General features: G+C 37.2%; 1 protein-coding gene across 2 annotated transcripts in view; it reads left to right on the top strand.

The window, feature by feature from the left end:
• Nucleotides 1-18322, top strand: part of RB195_016057 (uncharacterized protein) — a gene marked incomplete at both ends in the record, with an annotated part of 99034 nt that extends 80712 nt beyond the window's left edge. For both annotated transcript variants that reach the window (XM_064207041.1, XM_064207042.1), the window contains 4 exons: nt 11581-11726; nt 14853-14990; nt 17938-18048; nt 18179-18322. In XM_064207041.1, the coding sequence (XP_064062922.1) occupies nt 11581-11726; nt 14853-14990; nt 17938-18048; nt 18179-18322 (539 nt within the window). The remainder of the gene's footprint in view (nt 1-11580; nt 11727-14852; nt 14991-17937; nt 18049-18178) is intronic.
• Between the last annotated feature and the right edge of the window lie 1451 nt (nt 18323-19773).

Raw genomic sequence — 19773 nt, 5'->3', positions numbered from 1 at the left:
TCTGTCCTCAAATCTCCGGAAGATTTTTGCTTTTCCTTTCATTAAACAAATTGATACAATACCGCCACCGACTTCGTTCTGGAAAATTCCAAAATCTACGACGGATTAATCCGTCGCAAACCGTCGGAATTCTTGATGGGTGGTCAGAATTAAATTTTGGCAAAGTGCATACGGTTCGAAAGCAAATTAGCTGCAGCTAATTTCAAAAATATTTCTAGAATTTAATATTAAGAAATGTATTGTCTGAAAACAGGCAAAGTTCCCCCGAACTTCGTTAAATACTCTCGCACCTCTGAAATCCTCCCATTGGGGTATCCTTGGAAGTGTGCGTCTCCGTGAAGGAAGAAGTATTCATAGGATTTGCTATTTTTCCAGAATTGAATGAAATGTTTGTTTCGTAATTTTTCTTTCCTTTTTTCCCTTCTTTTTTTCGTATTCGTAGTTAAGAGGTTGTTTAGAGCACCCAACCTTATACTGGTTCGGAATTTCCACTCTTTTCATAAATTTTCGATGTCTTCGCGCGTACGTCGGGAAAGGGTCCCGCCTTCATATACTTATTCTAGAAAGTCAGGATGTAAAGTACAAATATGATGTTTTTTTGCTAATGATAGCTTCAGATACTGAAGGATATTAGAATTAATTGGCAATTTAGTTAAATCTTAACTAAGGAAAATTTAAACTGATTTATAACATTGTTTTGATGGGTATTGATTAGCAAAAATAATTTGATCTCTTGTTCAATTTCTAGCTAAGAAGTAATGTGACTTAGCTAGTAATATAACAGCTTTTTTTCGCCCATTTTCAGATTTCTCTGGACAATTTAGACGCATATATTCGTGGATAGATATTTCTTGAGTTTTGAGAGCACACGAACACATAATTGTATAATATTGGAATAGATGGGCCGCAAAAATTCAGGAGCCATTAAAAGTCTTAAAGTCTAATTTTTAGTACATATAAGATTCGAACATATCTCGGATCTTTTCTTGACAATGACTACTGTATTTAGTGCTAAGCATTCTACTGCCACTGCCAAACACCAAACTGTCTCGAAATCCTCGAGAATCCTGCGCTTTTGGAGCGCTATTTGTACGAGTTTTCCTCGCGCGCCTCAAAATATCCGCATTTAATCCGATGAAGCACCGGTTGTTATCATGTCGATGGTATTGGACATGCTAGAGATCGATAACCCATGTGAAAAAACTCGAAATTTGAAATTCCCTCAAATTTCGGGATCCAGAGACGACGCTTTGAATATTCCAGTGAGTATCATTGTAGTTAACAGCTTTGTTTGTATTTCTAAAAAAAATTGAGGAAGAAAAAATAGGAATTCTGCGCTTTTTTTACTGGATTAAGGCAGTAATTGAAAAATCGATCTGTGCGCCGTTTTGACATTTTCACGTCGCCCACAGCTAAAAGTACATCCATCTTCTAGTAATTAAGCTGGGCTGGTGTAGCGCAGTCGGTAAGAGGTCCGGCTGTGACTGTGCGAACGATCGGAGGTTCGAATCCGCTCTAGTGCTCACCAAGGCCTTCACCCCTCTGGAATCGATAAATAGGTACTAGACTTGTCTGAGAGGATGAAGCCACTGACCCAGGACATCAGATAGCTTTTGCAAGTCATTCTAGAGGCTAGTTACACGTTGGTAAACCTCAAACGATTCTGAAATGAAGTGAACGTGATGGCGTAGGTCCCAAGCGGATTAATTAACGTCATACACTTTATCCTTTATCCTTTGTACGTATTTCTGTATTCTCTGAAGTCTCTGTCGTATAAATCTGCTTGGAATGCGCCAATGCGAAATCCCGAGAGTTTGACGCAAACAATTCCGGATCGCTGAGATTTCATTGAACGCGTGTTGTCCTTTACAAGGACTTTAAGGTGCCAGCCAATGTTCCAAGTCAGTGTTTTTATACTCCAAGACAAGTCTTGTAGCAATTCGTCAAACTCGAAAGGACGAAAGGCTTAGTTGGCATTGGGGCTGTTTCAAACCATCGATCGCTCGTGCAGTCACAGCTGGACCTCTTACCGGCTGCGCTACACCCACCTCACTTAATTTCTATGGATAAGTTAATCAGAAGTTCATCCCCGAATAACTAATGGGAATTCTAGTCCCGTAGTCTTAACTTTTATATTATTCTCTATTTCTTTTCAAGGAAAAATTGTTTGTATCCAGATCTATTGTATCTGAAGTACACCTTCAACGCTGTAGCTATGCGGCTAGGCGAAGAATTGTACTTTTTGGTGGATAAAAAAGTCAAAGATCCGGTGAATATATTGTTTTGAAAGAAGAATTTTGTTTCTTGAAACAAATTCCCTCGAGCGTAACACTTTGTTTAATTATTCAATTATTCTCATATCTAACGAAAAAGTTACCCTATTTGTCCTACGCTTGGTGTACTTGAAAAAAGCTGCGGACAGAAAAAAATAAAAGAGAAAATAGTGGCGTTGTAGTGTATGCAAGTTATAACAGTTAAGGTAGTGTGCTTGAGTCCAGAATTTTCGATTTTCGTTCTTCACTATCGCTTCGGGACCCGTAACGTGCGTGCATGAAGTGGCAGGATTCCTATGGGCTCGCAAACCATGGCGAGCGTACGTTTCAGCTCGGTTTTGCGAACGATAATTTGGCCCCATAACTGAAAAACGAGAAACGCCAACGTCCCGCCGCGCTGGGGATTACGGTAGATTCATACGGTGCGGACACGTGAGAAAGGAATGCGGCGCGGCGACCACAATTTTTCTTTACTTCTTCGGATTTTTTCCTGCTATAAATTTCACATCTTGGCCAACGGTTCTCGAAGAATTTATCAAACTAACTTTTTAGAAAATTTCTCTATGGCAGAATTTTTCGCAGCAAAATCAGTGAGCTTCAAATATTACCCGGAAATGTGTCGAACAGCAGAAAATTACTTCTAGGGATATTTATTTGATTTGAGGAAAATTGCACTCTATACCTACATACTTATTGTTGCCGCCGTTGAGAATTTAAAAAAAGAGTTTTCTGGTTTTTGGAGGGTGCTCTTGAGTCTCTGTCAATATTTTTTTGAAAGGATTTTAATTATATGAATTTTAAATTATTACTGTGGCTTTTTACGTGGAAACAATGGAATATTACTTGTCTTTGAAGGTTTCTACGATAACTGATTTCTTTAAAAGTTTTTATTGTGACTCTAAGACTTTTCTTGGAACAAGTGAGCTAATCTTATTCTACTGAAAAATACATAAAAATTGGAATTTATAAGTGAGTGATGTTGTGAAAATTCTGACCCCCTCACTCTCCATTCTCCAAAGTTTCCATACCGGTGCATGCTGACCGGCAAAAAAATTGAGCAGTTTCCCTGAAAATGTTAGAGACAGGAGGAGATTTTTATGTTAGAAGTTACTGATCGAAGTTCGTCCCAAGAGGAAACTCATCAGATGTCAGAGGAGAAGTCTGGGAAGTTTTCGGAAGATAAATTTAGCTCCTTTGCAAGTGAAGTTTTGTAATTCCCTCACTTATTGAGAATTCGTCTACGGATAATCCAAGAACTATGCGTGTAGCTCCTCTTTAACGAATTACTGGATTAAGAAAAAAAAACAGTTATTTTTTTAGGTGGAAATGTAGAAGTGAATGTTTTTCACATGCACAAAGTACACAGATGTCGTGTCATCTTACTTAGTTTAAAAAAATAAAAAATTAAGTTTTTAAAATTAAACATTAAGTTTTTATATTACACTAAGTTTAAATAATAATTTTACATTACATTAAGTTTACATTAAGTTTTCTGAAGCTTACAGTATTCCTCGTGAAGTGATCTTCACGAGGAATACTGTAAGCTTCAGGAAACCTAATGTGGGCGGGGCAGAGTTATCATGATTGGCTCATTCATAGGGACCATAGGGACCTCTTTTACGCTATATGTAGCTGCAAGCATGTTCTTTTTCTACATACCACTTCTTTTTTTATAATTTTTCTTATCCAATGTGATTTATGCATATTTTTTTTATGATTTATGCATTAATGTGATTTGTGAAACTATTTAGCACTAATACAAAAAATTCTTTTTTTTAAATGAGCCTCTTACGGATATTCCACTCCGCCTCTATAAATTTAAAATTTGAAAACTTGAAAGCCGTTTTTTTTATAATTAAAGGAACAGTGTTCTTCAAAAGCCTGGTGCCTAACGTTTTTTTTTTTGGAGGGGGAAATCTTCTTATTCTGCTTTACTGACGTATTTTAACTAAAATATCCAGAATTTTAGTGATTTCACCGTGTGGGCGAGGATAAATAGGCCCTAGGGGGAATGCGGTACAAACGGGGGGTACATACATCACTTCACCGTGTTCCGTCCGTTTTCTTCTGCCGTCATCGTCGGGAAAAACATTGCGGGAAACGCGACGCCGCGGCGGAGCCAGTGCTCCACTCCTGCCCGCTGTTACCCGATGGTCGATTCTCGAACCTTCCAGGGCTCGAGAATTGGTTCCAGGTTTAAACTTTCTGGAGGAAGGAAACGTTTATCTTCGTTCTTCTCACGTGTGTGTACATATGTAGCTGTGTTTAGCTAAATCTCTGCTCCAAAGCAATTTTACGGGCGCGGTTAAGGAAGCATTTTGATGTTTTTGCGATCGTTTAAGCCTGGATTACAGACGCAATATGTGCGTCTGCAGTGTCCGATGTGAAACCTCCTGTCTCGCGTATCCACGGCAAAATTAATCCGTGAAGATTTTCGCTGACTCAGCCTAGATTTTCCCCCGTGCCGCTCTCCTGTTGCTAAATATGAATCTCTCGTCCTGTCGCCCCAAGTTTTATTCTTTGATCCAGGACCGCTTACGTTTACGCGCCTTCCAACATCGAGAATAATTTTATGACGGCGGCTGAAACGCTTGAAGCAATGTACGATAGCAATTACATCTGACTTCCGGTAATTTACTTCGCACACTTTTGGTGTCCGGCAACATCCGGACTTTTTCATCCTTCGTAGTTTCCTGCTCTTAGCACACTAATTTTATTTCTTTCACACTGTTTCTGTTTTGCTTTCCTGTTTCCTGAGAAAATGAAAGTTAGACTGCTTTTAGGCGCTTTGTAATTATGCAATAAATTGGAAATATAGGAAAAATCAAATTCTAGAAGAAAAAAAAACAAAATAATTCGGAAATGAATTTAATAGCGTTACAAGTAAGATTAGTACTATGTAGTTAGTAGGTAGTCAGCAATAATTCAATAGTTATTAAAAATGCTTTGAAAAGTGCTTTCAGATCGATACCTTATTTTAAATGTATGCCGCTAGGTTACAGTTTTGCATTTGAATGTGAGAAACTTATTATTTATTCATTTATTCCTATACTTGTTTGTTTGTTTTATTTGTTTGTATTATTTATTTATTATTCGTTATTTATTTATTTATTTAGTTTGTAATCTTTTTGAGGTTTATGTTCATGCATAGTTATGTTATAACGAGGTAATTACTATGGATTTCATTTAAATTTAATAATAATTGCTTTCGATTTTAATTTCACTCGCTTACGACTATTGTGTAGGTAAATACAATTTAACGTATAATATATTTATTCACTTATTTTATCTATTTGTAGACATGATATGATATGATAATCTATTATTTTATTTTATAAATTTATTTATGACGCTTCCGCATTTATGTTTGTAAATTAATGTTTTTTTTCATATCCAAAACCTTCTCAAGCAATTTGTTGGAACTAATCCAATTCCAATTAATTTTCGACAATTTCTATTCCTCTTCTTAAGCCAGGATTTATTCTGAGGAAGAGATTTTTTTTATGTATTTTCTTTCCTTTAACACAAGTGCTCAAAATCGAATCGATCTAATCGAACTCTGATCAATTATTCAAAAAAAAATCTTGTCTGAATTAATCCTTATCGCAAACGTTGCTTTCTTCGATTTCTTTGAGATATGGCAGTAGTACTGTAGCGGGATACGGTACAGTTTAGAAGCAAAAATGGAAATTTTTCCTAAGAGAACTATAAACTTTGAACGAAGATTTGTTTTTAATGACTTTATTCAGGTTTTAAACCTGTGAACATTTGTTATTGTATAAACATAAGCCTTGGACCAGTGCCAGAAACTAAAAATTACTAGGAAATTTCAAAAGTTTCACCTCTATATACAACGCTAGACTACCACATCACCTCTGCATTGGCATTGACATTTTTTTCTTTTTAAAAAATTATAGAATTAAGACATAGGATACAAAAATGTCCAGTAGTCCTATGGTTTCGAAAAACTCTAGCTATAACATTGGCCGAAGTCGCTTGAAAAGTTATTTTACGATAACTTTTACACTTTTTCTCTTGGAAATTTTGCTGAGAAATTTTCACAAAGAGAATTATTTTTTCTTAAAAAAAAGTAAACTGACTGCAGCAAAACTCACTAAATAAATTTTTCCTTCCTCTTCTCTCCTTAGAAGGAAAATACCCCGAAATACAATGATCACAGTTGTGTGTTCCTAAAACGAAACCGCCAGTTTTCAGAGAGATGTTTCCTTGAATGCATGGGTTTGTTTACTAGTTCCCAGGAAACGGTACGGTGCCCTTTGTACAATTAAGACCTTTCCCTGAATTTCACTTATACCGATGTAAATTGCTGGATGTTTCCTGGATTATGAAGAAAAAACCGTGAAAATCTTTCCTTTCCGCTTTGATTTGTGTGACAGAACTATTAAATTTCTCGAAAATTCCCTTCAATCTTGCTTCGATGTCTTTTTCCCGCACGACTTTTCTTCAACGCTTCAAGCAGCGCTTCAGAAATCCACGGATATTCTTTGAAGTGCTTCGTTTTCCTCACATTTGAATTTCGGAAACGTTCGAGGACCTTGTTAGGGATCGTGTCTCCGCTCGCTACGAGGACGAAATCTGACACCTCGTCGGCGGCGTTCGGCGGCTTCGGTTCGGCGGTTTGATGTTTTCGTGTTAGGACCTATTCGTTCTTTAATTCTTCTAAATCGATTACGGACACAAACAGAAACGGAAAAGGACACGTGGATGTTATTTCACAGCGGATTCTACTCATATTATGTGCACTTTTAGTCGCAAATTAGATATTCATCAACTGAACGTCTGCTGGTCGCCGTATTTCTCCTCCTAACAACACATCCAGACAATTCTTGGAAATGAAAAATTTCTCGGAAAACTAGACTTTCTAGTCTGCTCCCGGCTTCCTATCTCGTACACAACGACGTTGTTTTCACACCAATTCCTTCGCCTAGTCTCGTTCAATTAATGATTTTCACCGTGTAGTCGCTCTTTGGCGCTTAATGTCCGAGTTCTCTCGCATAAGTGGTCGAGTTTTTCGACGCTAATTCATCTTGGCAACTGAACAGCTGAAGGTACGTGCGCGCCACTGCGCCTGCTTCACACTAATTTAATCGAAAAAGAAAAGAATTCGTCAGATGTGGTCGTTTGGGTGGAAGGTCTCAAACATTCCACTCAGGACCTCAGCACCCAGTGCTCCTTATTGGTCGGAACACTTTTTCTCCATTAAATGACGAATTGTGCCTATAATAATTCGTTATATTTGCGCTTACCTTCAATATTTGTATTAACCACGTAATAATGTGGCTGAGTAGTCATGTCGTCGCGATGACATCATCATCGCTGTCGCGTCGCGTCGTGTCGCGATGCGATGCGTTTTATAGCAGCTGGAACACCCAGGAGAAGGCGTGTCCGTCGACGCACCGGCGTCAGTCGACGAATATTTCATGCATGCTGGCTTCCTGAAAGGTTTTCCATTTACATTTTATGGTTAATCTGCGTCATATGCATGGAACACATCGATTACTTTGACATTCTAGAGGATTTGTTTTTGTTCCCGGACAACTGTTCCTCATAGTTGGCGCTCTGGTAGGAAGTTTTTATTCTCAAAACTTCTCTAGCGATTCCTCCACTTAAACTGATTACTTTTGCTCAGTAAAAAGGGTCATCACGTTCCACTCAGGACCACCTCGGCACTGTTTTTTTTCTATTGAAGATAGTGGTTTCCTTTCCACTCAGAACCTCAGCATTGTCAGCAGCACGTGGCGCTCTTCATTCTTTAACCGGGCACTATTTCTGTCCAGAAGATTCCGGTCGAGACCTCAACTCGTAGTCTTCTGCTTTTCTCGTATTTTCACGAGCTTCTGATGATAGTTTAACATTTTAATAGATTTTTTTCTAAGTCTTGAGTAGTTTTTAGGAAATTCTATCTCTAAAAATTTTATGAAAGAAAAGAAGAAAAAATTTTAGGAAAAAAATAAGGAAAGAAAGAAAAATTCTTTTCGGAACTACTACCTTCATCTAGCAAATTTCCTCTTGTTTTTTCCTAATTCCACAGCTTTTTCCAGGAATTTCAATCAGAAATTTACTTCAAGTTTTGACTGATAAGCCATATCGCTAATAACTTCGCCAAGAAAACAAATTGAGGAAAAGACTCGAGCTTTTAGGTCGTTTGAGTTTTAAATAACCTATTAATTAATCAGTAACAGTTAATCAAGCTTTTATCGTTTGTTCGTCTAACTTTTAAATTAAGTAATCAATTAATTAATTAATAACAATCGACAATTAAATTAGATAATTTTAAATAACTATAAATAATTGTTTAAATGTGAATCTTAACCGATGGAGGTGAGATTTCTTCCTTTCTCCGGCGTAAAACCAAGGAACTGAGGCAAGTGTTCAATTTCTCCCCGATGTGGCGAGGATTTCACCTGGTGTTATTAATTTTCCCCGTAATCCCCCGATGGCGGTGCCGGTTCGTTGAGCTGACTCTGCGCTCGAAAAATCGAGTTCATGCGATATTTTTGCCGATATTGCTTTCCCTGGAAGAAATTCTTGGAAGAAGCTGTGGAATTAGGGAAAAAATTGCTTTGCTTGAAAAAAAAACAGTAATAAGTATTTTTTCGAACAGTATCTTTTCACATCCTGACATTCCATCAAGTACGCATTTGAGATCGCTGTAGTCTATGGAAGTGCAACTTTTTTTTCTGCCCCCAGCAAAGTTCCTTTACTGCCTGCTTGGCAGCGAATTCCTGGAACTCATAAAAGTGCAGTCAGGAAGTAGTTTGGTGTGGTCGGGGAGTGAAATATGATTACATATGATTACCTTATGGTCAATACTGAGTTTGTTGAGCTTTTGAGGGCAATTTTTTTTTGTTTTTCGGGACGTTTATCGGCACGGAATTTTCCGCTTGGAGGAGCTTTTTTTAGATTCTGGACAACAAATCCCCAGTTTTGCGTTCGCTGACTGCATGTGTACCGTCATTGTCGCTAGGTGAATTTGGTTAATTTCCAGGATCGGTCCCCCGGTTAATGGATATTACCAAATTAATGGATATTAGAGACCATCATGTATGTACATTCGTCTTACCGATAAATTTTAGCGTCCACCAACCGGGTAGTCGTGGACCTCGTCGGAGGAGGACAATTACTTAGAAAGCACCCTTGTTGGTGGGGCTGACATGAATTCACTGCCGTCTCCACTGCCTCCATCGTCTGCTCCACGGACGACGACCTCATTTCAAGCGATGAGCTCGTTGATTTAGCGTTGAAATTAGCGCCACCGCCGCCACCGCTGCTCCTCCTGTGCTCAGCGCCAGTCAACGCCGACGTCCACTTGGCTGCCTCGGCCTCCTCGCCTCGTTTCCAGCTTCCTCCTCCACCCGCACTTCACTCCACACTCACTATTATTGAATTATTCTAATTCTCGTGCGATTTTCGTCAGATTTTCAATCACCACCGCTGACTACTCGCGAATCTCTCCATGTTTTTTTTTTTCCAAGCGCTACACGCGTTTCTATGGATTCTTTGTGTGAGTGTGAGTGTGTGTGTGTTGTGGGTGAGTGTGTGTATGTATTGCCTGAGGTTATACGCGCTTTCCCCCCTCCAACAGCTGAGTCTAATGAATTTTTAATTATTGCAGCATGTCTCAGCTGCCCTCTATCCATCCGCTGTTCCGTTATTTGTATTTCTATGGGATCCAGCGTCTTACTGAATGCATGAACGACGACGACAACGTCCATGACAATTTCTTTGTGTTCCTGAAATTTTTTAGTTCGTTACAAGAATTCATTTTTGAGAAAAAACAACAGCAAACAACTAAAATTAGCGCAGTTTTCACTCCCACACAATCTCGAATTAATGGATATTTGATGTAATGAATTGTTTTTTCTATGTAAAAATTAAACGTTATATTGCCAACGTTTCTGGAATATGCCAGAAATCTGGCTTTCGTTTGTTTACACCAATATTTTCACCGAGTAACAAACAGATTTTCTATCTTTCTTTAATTTCTCTTCTTTTTTTTCAAATTTTGTTGCTTATTTCCCCGTTCTGCCTCTTAAAGTTCTTCCATAAATGCCTGTGAAATTTTTTTATATTTTAATATTTCCTATAGCTTCGTTCAACTAAAACTTTTCATTAAGAAGAGCAATTTTTTTTGCGAGATTAACGCGAAGGTCAGAAAATTGTCTTCGGATGACGCTTTATTGGGTCATTTCCAGTCACCGCATCCTCAGATTTTCGGATTTGAATTAGAAATCGGATTTTATTCTGATTAGAATTTCCAGTAAGCTAGGATTCAGGGAGAAATATGTGTTCTTAAGATTAATGTCAAAAAAATTTATTTCAAATTTACTGGTGCTTCAATTCAATTTTTTTCTTTCTTCTTTCCTTCTTTTTTTTAATTCAAAAGAAAGTGCTATCACAAAAAATTTCCGATCCCAGAAATCCAAAAATCCGAGGATGAGAGCTCAGTAATTAAATATTCACCATTAAAGCACTTACGGGAATTTTTTTATTATAGGAAAATATTACAGAAAAGTTCGGATTAGCCTTCTTTTAGTTCCTCACTTAGAAATTTCGAATCAATTTTGTGTCTTTCTTTCCACGAAGCTCTTTCCGCGACTTTTTCTTAGCAAAAGCTAGCTCCGAACTAATTTAGCAACTTGTTTTTTTTCTCACAAAACTAATTATTTACTTACTAAACACTAATTTACGCTCCATATCAAAAAAGTGAAATTTCATAATGTTTGAAATTTGTTGGGCTGACCAGCACGAAGGCGGAGTGTACGAGAATTCGTGGAGTTGGACGAGTTTCACCGGGATTGCTCTAAGATAGACTTTAAAAAGTAGTGAGAGTACACTTGGACTAGTTCGTCTCACTTCAGTTCTTATACGTGAAGATTTATTGAGTGTTTTTGACCAATCGCAACGAGGTTGGGATAAGAAACGCCCACGTGTCAAATCTTAGCCCCGCCTCTTTGAAAGTGCTGAACCTCCTCAACACATTACTTACACCGTCACGCGTTCGTGATCGTTTATCGCTTTTGATTGTGATCCCAGCCGCAATTTGAATCAACCGCCGCAATCAAGGACGACGGACGGACGATTCGTGGGATCGTTGCGTTCACGTCCGATGACCATCTGGTTCAGCGGAGCGTATGTGAACAGACGCTGTCAGTGCATGAGAATCTCCTTTGTGTGCTCGGTGTTTTTTTCCACCCTCTTTCTTCTCTCCCAGGAAAAATTAGGTTTTCATCCTCAACGTTCATTTTCCAGTCGTATGTAGTCATTTTTTTTTTGTTCATTTCAGAAAAATCGACTGCTGCTACCACGTTCAGCACTTTTCTGTCCGCAACCACAGCAAAACTGGCAAAACCGAGAACAACGCCGTCGTTTACTGTGTATCCGGTTCGTCCAACTACACCAATGGGCGATTTGATTACGACTACCATAAAGGCAAGCAAGGATTTTTTGTTTTTTGATAAAAAAAAAGGAAAAGGAACAAAGAAAAAAGGAAGGAAATATATTTTCTCAGATTTTTCCACTTTTTTGGCTTTTGAACACCCGCCCCAGAATGTATGATTGGGAAATTGTTACCATAATGCTGACCAATTGCTAATAGTTGACCCGTTGCCAAAAAACGGTACCTAAACACGCCATATAAGGTAGTGAAAAGTAACAGTTTTCAATCTGATGTTGAAATAAGTTGAACTTTCATGGAACCTTATAAGAAAATGAATTCATATTCCAATGAGAAACAAAAAGGCGCATTTTTTTCGGCAATATTTTCCAGAACTCCCCGAAAAAAATCCCATGAGCCCCAGGCGATGTGAGAATTGAAGCTCATAGCTCGATTCTTCCAGAGTCTTTCTTTAACGCTTTGTTTATGAGAAAATTTCATAAATATATCATCTTCCACTATTCAGATTTTTCGTTTTCCTCTCCGGAGAATTTCTTTTTCTGGAGCAGCCTTGTTCTGTCAGCTCTGAAAATTCCACAATTCCGCGCTTTGTATCTTCCAGTGGCGAAAAGGGAAAGCTTCATGCGACTATTGGTGAAAATTTCTAACTAACCTAGGAAAAAATATTCCTATTGTCTTCCACAAGCTTCTCCGGACCGTTTTTTTTTCTAAAATGAATTTTTATTATCTGAACTTGTTCCAGGATAACCAAATAGCCATAGATAACCAAGTCTGTTTTCTTTTTCCCCGTTTCTGAAAAAAACAACTTTTTTAAAAACAAATTATATGCTCTTAAAAAAGTTGTGTATTTTCAAACATTTTAAATTTCAACATACACTATTCCCTGCCATTTTGAAACTCTCCAGAATTTTTTTCCATATTATAGGCTAATTTCTAAAATTTTATTCGAAGTGCACGATATTTTTGAAACATGTGGGTTTTTTCACGGAACCATTGCTTTGTTCCCAGAAAATGTTTACAAAAAAGAAAATTTGCTTACTAGAATACTAGGATTCACTAAAGTCCATTTACTAGGATCTCCAGAGCAATTTTACGCTTTCAAATTTTTTTCTTAGAATTTTTCTCCTTAAAAAATCCCATTGAAATTTTTCATGCAGCAGCTTAAAATTTGCCTCATGGGAACTCGGAGATATTGCGTGCCGTCGTCGTCGCAAAAGTGCAAATTCGTCGTCGTGCGTCGTTCCGAGAACGATTTCGCTTATCAGCGTTCCCGATTGAATTTTCGTGGATAACGGATTTTCATGCGTTGGAACTTAACTAAGTTCTATTGTGTTAACCACGGCGCCCACATCCACAAATCACAATCGCAGAACAAAAGCGGCTCGTTTTATGGAGCTCGCTTTGCAGCAAGTGAAATTTTCTACCGCCGCCTCCGCTGCCTCTGGAATTCTCTGGAATTTCAAATAGGGCTGCTGCGAGTGGCGAAAAGGCGAACAGCCTTCGCCTCTGAACGTCTCTGTTGTTGATGGCGAGTGAGTGAGGAGGTGGTGGCTGCGTCCGAGCACACAATCCATGTTTTCACGCACATGGCGATGATGATGGGTGGCTGTTGGCTGTGTGGTTGTTAATTGTTCAGCGGGGAGTAGTTGAAGGCTGGAGGAGGTTGGAGGAGGGGAGGGAGGGATTGCTGAGGAATTTTTTTACTTGTTTATTCATTTATTTGCTTGTTCACATACATACGGCAATGGTGCACCAGAATAAAAATTTAAAAAAAAGACAGATTTTTTCAGAAAGTCAGTCAGTTTTTTTTTTAGAGAAAGAAACATAATAAGGACCTTTTTCTCAAATCAGAACCCAATTTATTGCCAATGGAACCTGGCGCAGACCTACAGAAATAAAAAAAAATTGCCTGAATTTTATATTCTCTGGATCTAAGTCTTCCAAATCACAACCTATAGAAGACTGCAGGACTCTGGAATCTTCTTCTTTATGAAGAAATTTTTAAAAAAATGCTGAATTGTCATATTTTTTGGATCTATGTCTTCCAAATTCCAATCTAGAGCATTCTGCAGGATCATAAAACCTTTTTGTTTTTTTTTGAACCTTTTTTTTGTTTATGGGAAAATCAAAAATTGCTAAACTTCCATGCTTTCCGGATCGGTGCCGTCTCCTTTTGTACCTAGAGCATACTGTAAGACTGTATTACCTTCTTGTTTACTAAAAAATGAAGCCTATCTCCCTCATCAATTACAAAAGAGGAAAAAATTAAACATTAAAAAAGTTGGTAATTAGAAAATAAAAATTTAGCTGTTAATTTACAGTCCTAGAAATTGAATTTGTCAAATTTACAAAAAGAAAAAATTAAAAAATAAAAGATCATTAATTCAAACAAATTCCGTTTCCCAGTTATTTTCTCTCGCACAGTAACGGTTTTGAAGCTGGATATTTCTTGCAGAGATTCGCTGGATGAACGAGTCAATCGATCATGAGGCAATAAATTTCACTCAGTGTTTGAACTCAGAGTCAAAGAAAAAAATTCCTCGCTCGTCCAACGAACTTTGCTATTTCTCCATCCTGAAACGTGCCTATATATTTGCTTTATCTCTTTGACGTTTGCACTCCACCGAGTGACTACTGCTGCTGAAACTTCATCGCTCCAGAGAACTTGGGGGGAAAAAAACCTATCTGCTCTGCAGAACTGCACCGACGACCGACGTTTTTCTGCCGCCTTCGTTTCTCGTGACTTTTCGCCTCCGTGCACTTTTCCAGCGATATTTCCCATGCTGAAATGAATGTTCAACGATTCGAGCATATATTCTGCGAGAAACGAAAATGAATATGAAATGAGTGCGGTAAAAACGAAAAACTGTGACATTTCTGCTAATTAGATGGCAAGAGTGGGACTTTTCAAAGCCGCACGAAACTCGTACTATTGGTTCACTCCACCCACAACGTACGTACGAGTTTTTCTCGTGTCCGATTGAGATTACTCATTGCTCTATTAAGGATGAATTAAAGATGAACTATGAGAGCTCATAGCTTCAATTTTTCCCATGATTAATGATGTCAAATAACGCTAGTAGTCCACATGAGCTTTTACGACCGTTCCGGGGGGTCCTAAAACGATTTCGGGTCCGAGAACGATAATGCCCGTTGTTTAGGCATCGGAAGCGGCGGATTTCCCGCGAACAGCACTGATCAGCATCGCATCCGTGTCAGTCATTATGGTGATTGCGGTGGTCGTCTTCTGTGTATTCCGCTGCCGGCAGAATCCACCACCAGGCGATCATTATCCAATGGTGAGTGCTACAGTCCTCTGGAATTTAATTTTTCGCCTTTAGGCATTTTTTTAAAAAGAAATCGGAGATTTTCGGTGTTTTCATTTTGTTATTCAAGTGAGTAATAATTAGCAATTAATTTAAATTTAATAATCAGTAATTCATTCATTGTTTTCGGTTTTCTTCTGGAATTCTTTCGAAGGACCTTCTGATTAGGTTAAAAGGCTGTGCCCCATCTTTTTCTCCAGAACTTCCTTTTTAATGGATTGAATAATTTCTAAGTGTTGATAAAATCAATAAAATTCATCAAATAAATTCTGCAGATGCTAACGGGCTACAGTAATTCAACTATGATAATTTCTATGGCTGAACTAGGTGCTGGATCCAGAATAAACCCATTTTTCCTTCACGCTGGGATATAATGAATGTAGGAAAGAAAAGTCACATTACCCTTGGATGAAAACTATTATCCAAGACTCTCCTGGATGTTCCTAGTATCATTTTAGAAGCTCGAAACTCGTGGAGAAAATTACAGCGGAAAAGTGTCAACTTTTTCAAAATTACTACGAATTTTGTTTCTCCTTATTATTCCTATTTGTCCTTAGAGCCGAACATTGCAGACATTTTTTTTAGAACTATGAAGACGTACCGTATCTATCTAAAAAAAATTTCACTTCCATATGTTTCCAGAACTTTCCAGAATATCTGGCTAGCGCATTTATTTGGAAAAATTTCGATAAATTGCCCCAAAGTCTCAAATATCAGATTTCAAATATTTCTACACGTTACACTCTTAATTTAAACTCTGCTGCATGTTTTCCTCAGAATGTTGAATTTTTCAACCAATTTAGTTTTTTTTTCCTTATTCCTTAGCTAATTTCTATTCATCTTAATTTTTTTCTGCTCCTGACCTTCTCACTTCCGAAGCAGTTATACTTTTGTAATGCATTTGAAAGGTGTTCATGCGTGAAACACTTCAAAAAACATACGTTGTTGGTCTCCAAGGAAATACAGAATAGAAAAAAAGAAATGAAATAGAAAAATATATGAAACTATAAAAAAAACTAGAATTATGCTGAGAAAGTCCTTTTCTTAGGGCTGCTGGTTGCTGACTACTCGACGTTTGTGATCTTTTAGAGATCTGTAGGTGTTAGATGTCCTTTAAATGTTATCCAATTTGAATTAATACTACGGTAATGGGGATTTGTTGGAACAAAAAGCTTATCTGGTGTTATTTAGCAAGAAGCCACATAAAGAACAGCGGGAGGATGTGACATTTTCAGTCTGCATGGATTAGAGCCTCATAAATGTCGTGTTTGCATGATGTAATAGTATTTGTATCGGCACAGGTAACTCTTGAGGATTTCTAGGATTTAAAATGGATGAGCTGCTGGATTTCACCGGGTAATCCTTTGAAAACCAAGGGGTCAAAGGTTGTGGCTTCCTGGGATTTGAAATGAAATAGAAAAGGAAAGGACAAGGAACTTTTAGCGTGGATTTGATGGTAAAAACCTTCGATGAACTAGAGGATTTAATCGGGTTATCCTCTGAAAAGCAAGAGATCCAAAGGTTGTGGTTTTCTGGTATTCAAAATAGATGAACTAGAGGATTGAACCAGGTTATTCTCTGAAAAATTCAATTACCAGAGGGGGAAAGGTCAAGTTCTTAAAACCTCAGAGGTACAGTAAAGGACAATTAACTTTTAGCATCTACTTATTCTATTCAATTCCTACTCAACTACTTATTCATCTTCACTTACATCACTATATATAATATTACATATATTATATTATATTAGATTATTACATCACTGTATATTACAATTTTATTACTTTTCTTTTCACCTTTTTACTGTTATTACTGGTGAAAAATACTATAAAAATAATCAAAAATACAATAAAATACAATATTAGTGTTGTTCCAGGCAATTTCAAATAAACATGGATCATCTATCCCTAAAATAGATATTGAGATACTAATAAATAAGATGAAGTAATCAATAATCTATAATCAATAATAATAGGTAATAGTAATAAATACTATTGAAGTGATTGAAAATATTGGAATACGATTTTCACTCATTTTTCGAGAAATGAAATTTGTAGAGATACCAGGAAAGTTTTAAAAAAATAGGAACCCCTATCCGAACGCGCGGGAATATCCGGCCAGGAATTTTGACGACCGATTAAAAATGTCCCTTCCATTTAACCCCTTCTCACTTCTGCATTTTTTTTTCATTTATACTTTATGTTGATTTATTCAAAGAATGGAAAACACGCTAACCTTACTTTATATGGATTACATTACTGCTTACATTACTGTTACAAAAAGGTTTACTGTATGTGTCACTGTAAGATAACGTATCAGAGAATTTTTGACTCATCTTTTCTCTTTATCCTTTCTCTTTTTATCCGATTGCTCAATGTCTACTAAGACATATATAAAACATTTTTTTTGACCAAAATTGTGTAAATGATTTTTTTAATTTCTGAAAAAAAAAACCTTTATTCTAATATCTAATAGTATGATAGTTTCTGGTAAATTATTATTTATTATACTTTATTTCCCGCAGCAGGAGAGAGTGAAACACGAGCGACCACTAAATAGCAATGCATCAAAGCGTCAATTTATTCGTAAATTTACCAGTCAATCAATCAATCAATCAATCAATCAATCATCCTCAACCAATCCTTCCATACCCACACCGCCTGATCTGATCTGATCTCCAATATTATTTATTATATTTTCATGAATCGATTATGATGAGGTGAAAATTCCTTGATACGATTCCAACAATTACAGAACTACTCTAAAATTACGCTTCGTCTGCGTAAATATTTAATTAATACGGAGGAGACGTCCTTTTTTAGAAGAACTACGTATTAATCGCTCGAATTATACTAAATTTTCCAGTAGTTTGTTTAGTTTCTTCTATTAGTTTTTTTTTTAATTTTTTTTTCGTTTTTAGGCTTGCAATGGGAAATCTCAGCAAGGCTACACCTCGATCGCACCCGAACTTTCACCTCCACTCGGGGTTGACCACGCAACCCAACCGCTGCTCGGAAGACCCACTCCACAGGTTTGTTCCACAGCAGTGGATTGGCCGCCCTCTCCTCTTTTAGTTCTGGATTAGTATTCCATTGAATAGAACTCATTGCTGTCACCAGTTCTACTGCTGTTGTTGTTTACTGTTTTGTTTGTCTATGCAGATGAATGGAAACGGTTACCAATCGATGAAAGGAGCTATTATAACGAATGGGAACGGAATGAATGGACATGCAAAGAATGGAATCGGTGGTGGTGGTGGTGGTGGAGGAGGAGGGAAAAAAGATTTTAAGGAATGGTACGTGTAGGTGAATGCACCGAACGACCTACACCTACATGCCTAAGCCAGCGCCAAAACTCACTTCATATGAATCTATTCAGTCTTTTCTGCATCTTTCACTCATTTGCCACATTTTTTTTTCATTTTTTCTCTTTGAAAATTATATCTCTATCGTAATCTCTACAGTAATATGTAAATGAATGAAAGTGACACGGTTTTTTTTTGTTTATTGCTCTTTGATCCCATAGGCACATTCACAATTCACGAATTCTGCAAAGCTTTAATGTGTACAGAAATTTTCTCCACTACATTTTTTTTCTTGTGTTTCGCTTTTAATTTATTCTTCATTTGAATTCCCCTACGGGTATTGTTGAGTCAGGATGTCTGGTTGATTGTTTTCTATGATATCATTTCTCAGCTACTTCTTCGATTATGCTGCTCGTCATTTTTTTTTCCTGGAATTTTTAATTCATTTTTTTCTCTTTCTCTCTCTCTCAACTTCTCTCGTTTTTTTGCCGCCACAACTTTTCTCTCCGATGGATCTCGTCCATGAATCTGAGGTTTCTTTGTTTTGTTGATCTCATACATTGGTTTGGTCTCCATCCCGCGGCTACGGTCTCCGTCTTCCTTCTTTTCTCATTCTCGTTTTTTTTTCAATCAATCGATATCGATTTTGTTCGTGTAATTTTTGTGACTTTCATTATTGAAGTGCTATGATGCACAGGCTGAGTTGTATGTCTTTCCCGTATGATTGGAAATAAATTGCTTAGTTTACGGTAGTCTACTACAGTACGCCAAAAAGGAAGATTTTTAGGGATCACCACAGGTTCTTGAAAAATTTTCTTTTTTTTAATTTTTAAATTATTTTTTCTGCTTCACAGAATATCTAAAACGAAATAAGATTGTGGAGTGGGTTTTAGCAATACCACTTAGATTTTTTCCACATGGGTACATATCGCGTTAAAATTTTATTTTCGATGTATGTAGGAATAGTAGGAATAGGTGTAGGAATTTTCGCTACTAGCCGAACAAATTGTGTAAAGATCAGCTAAATTATGATTAAACGGTTGAATCCAGTTACAAATGCAGATGTCTTAGCCTGTTATTTAGCTCCACCTCTAGGAAATTTATCTTAGGGAACATTTTGGGGGAAAAATCCGGGAATGGGAACTTGGAAAAAAAGAATCCTATATGAAAACGAAGTTGTCTGTGAGGGAAAAAAGGAAAAAAAAAACTGAAATTATTTAAGTCGTTGTAGTTGTTATATGTATGCATCCATTATTCATCTATTAACACAACTGTAAGTGTTTTCTTTCCAATAATTAAATTTTTCTACTTACTTTTACAAATCTACACTTTTGAGAGCAAATTTTTTTCTACTAATTAATGCTACTAATTTTTTCTACTAATTAAAGTTATTTCACTTCACGGGTGTTGTTGCCATCGCCTAGTGAACTGACTTAAGTATTCCGATGCGAT

The sequence above is a fragment of the Necator americanus genome, chromosome V (genome assembly GCF_031761385.1).
Source record: "Necator americanus strain Aroian chromosome V, whole genome shotgun sequence".
Classification (NCBI taxonomy): domain Eukaryota; kingdom Metazoa; phylum Nematoda; class Chromadorea; order Rhabditida; family Ancylostomatidae; genus Necator; species Necator americanus.
The sequence above is the reverse complement of the archived record's forward strand: the minus strand, read 5'-3'. Positions and strand labels throughout refer to the sequence as shown.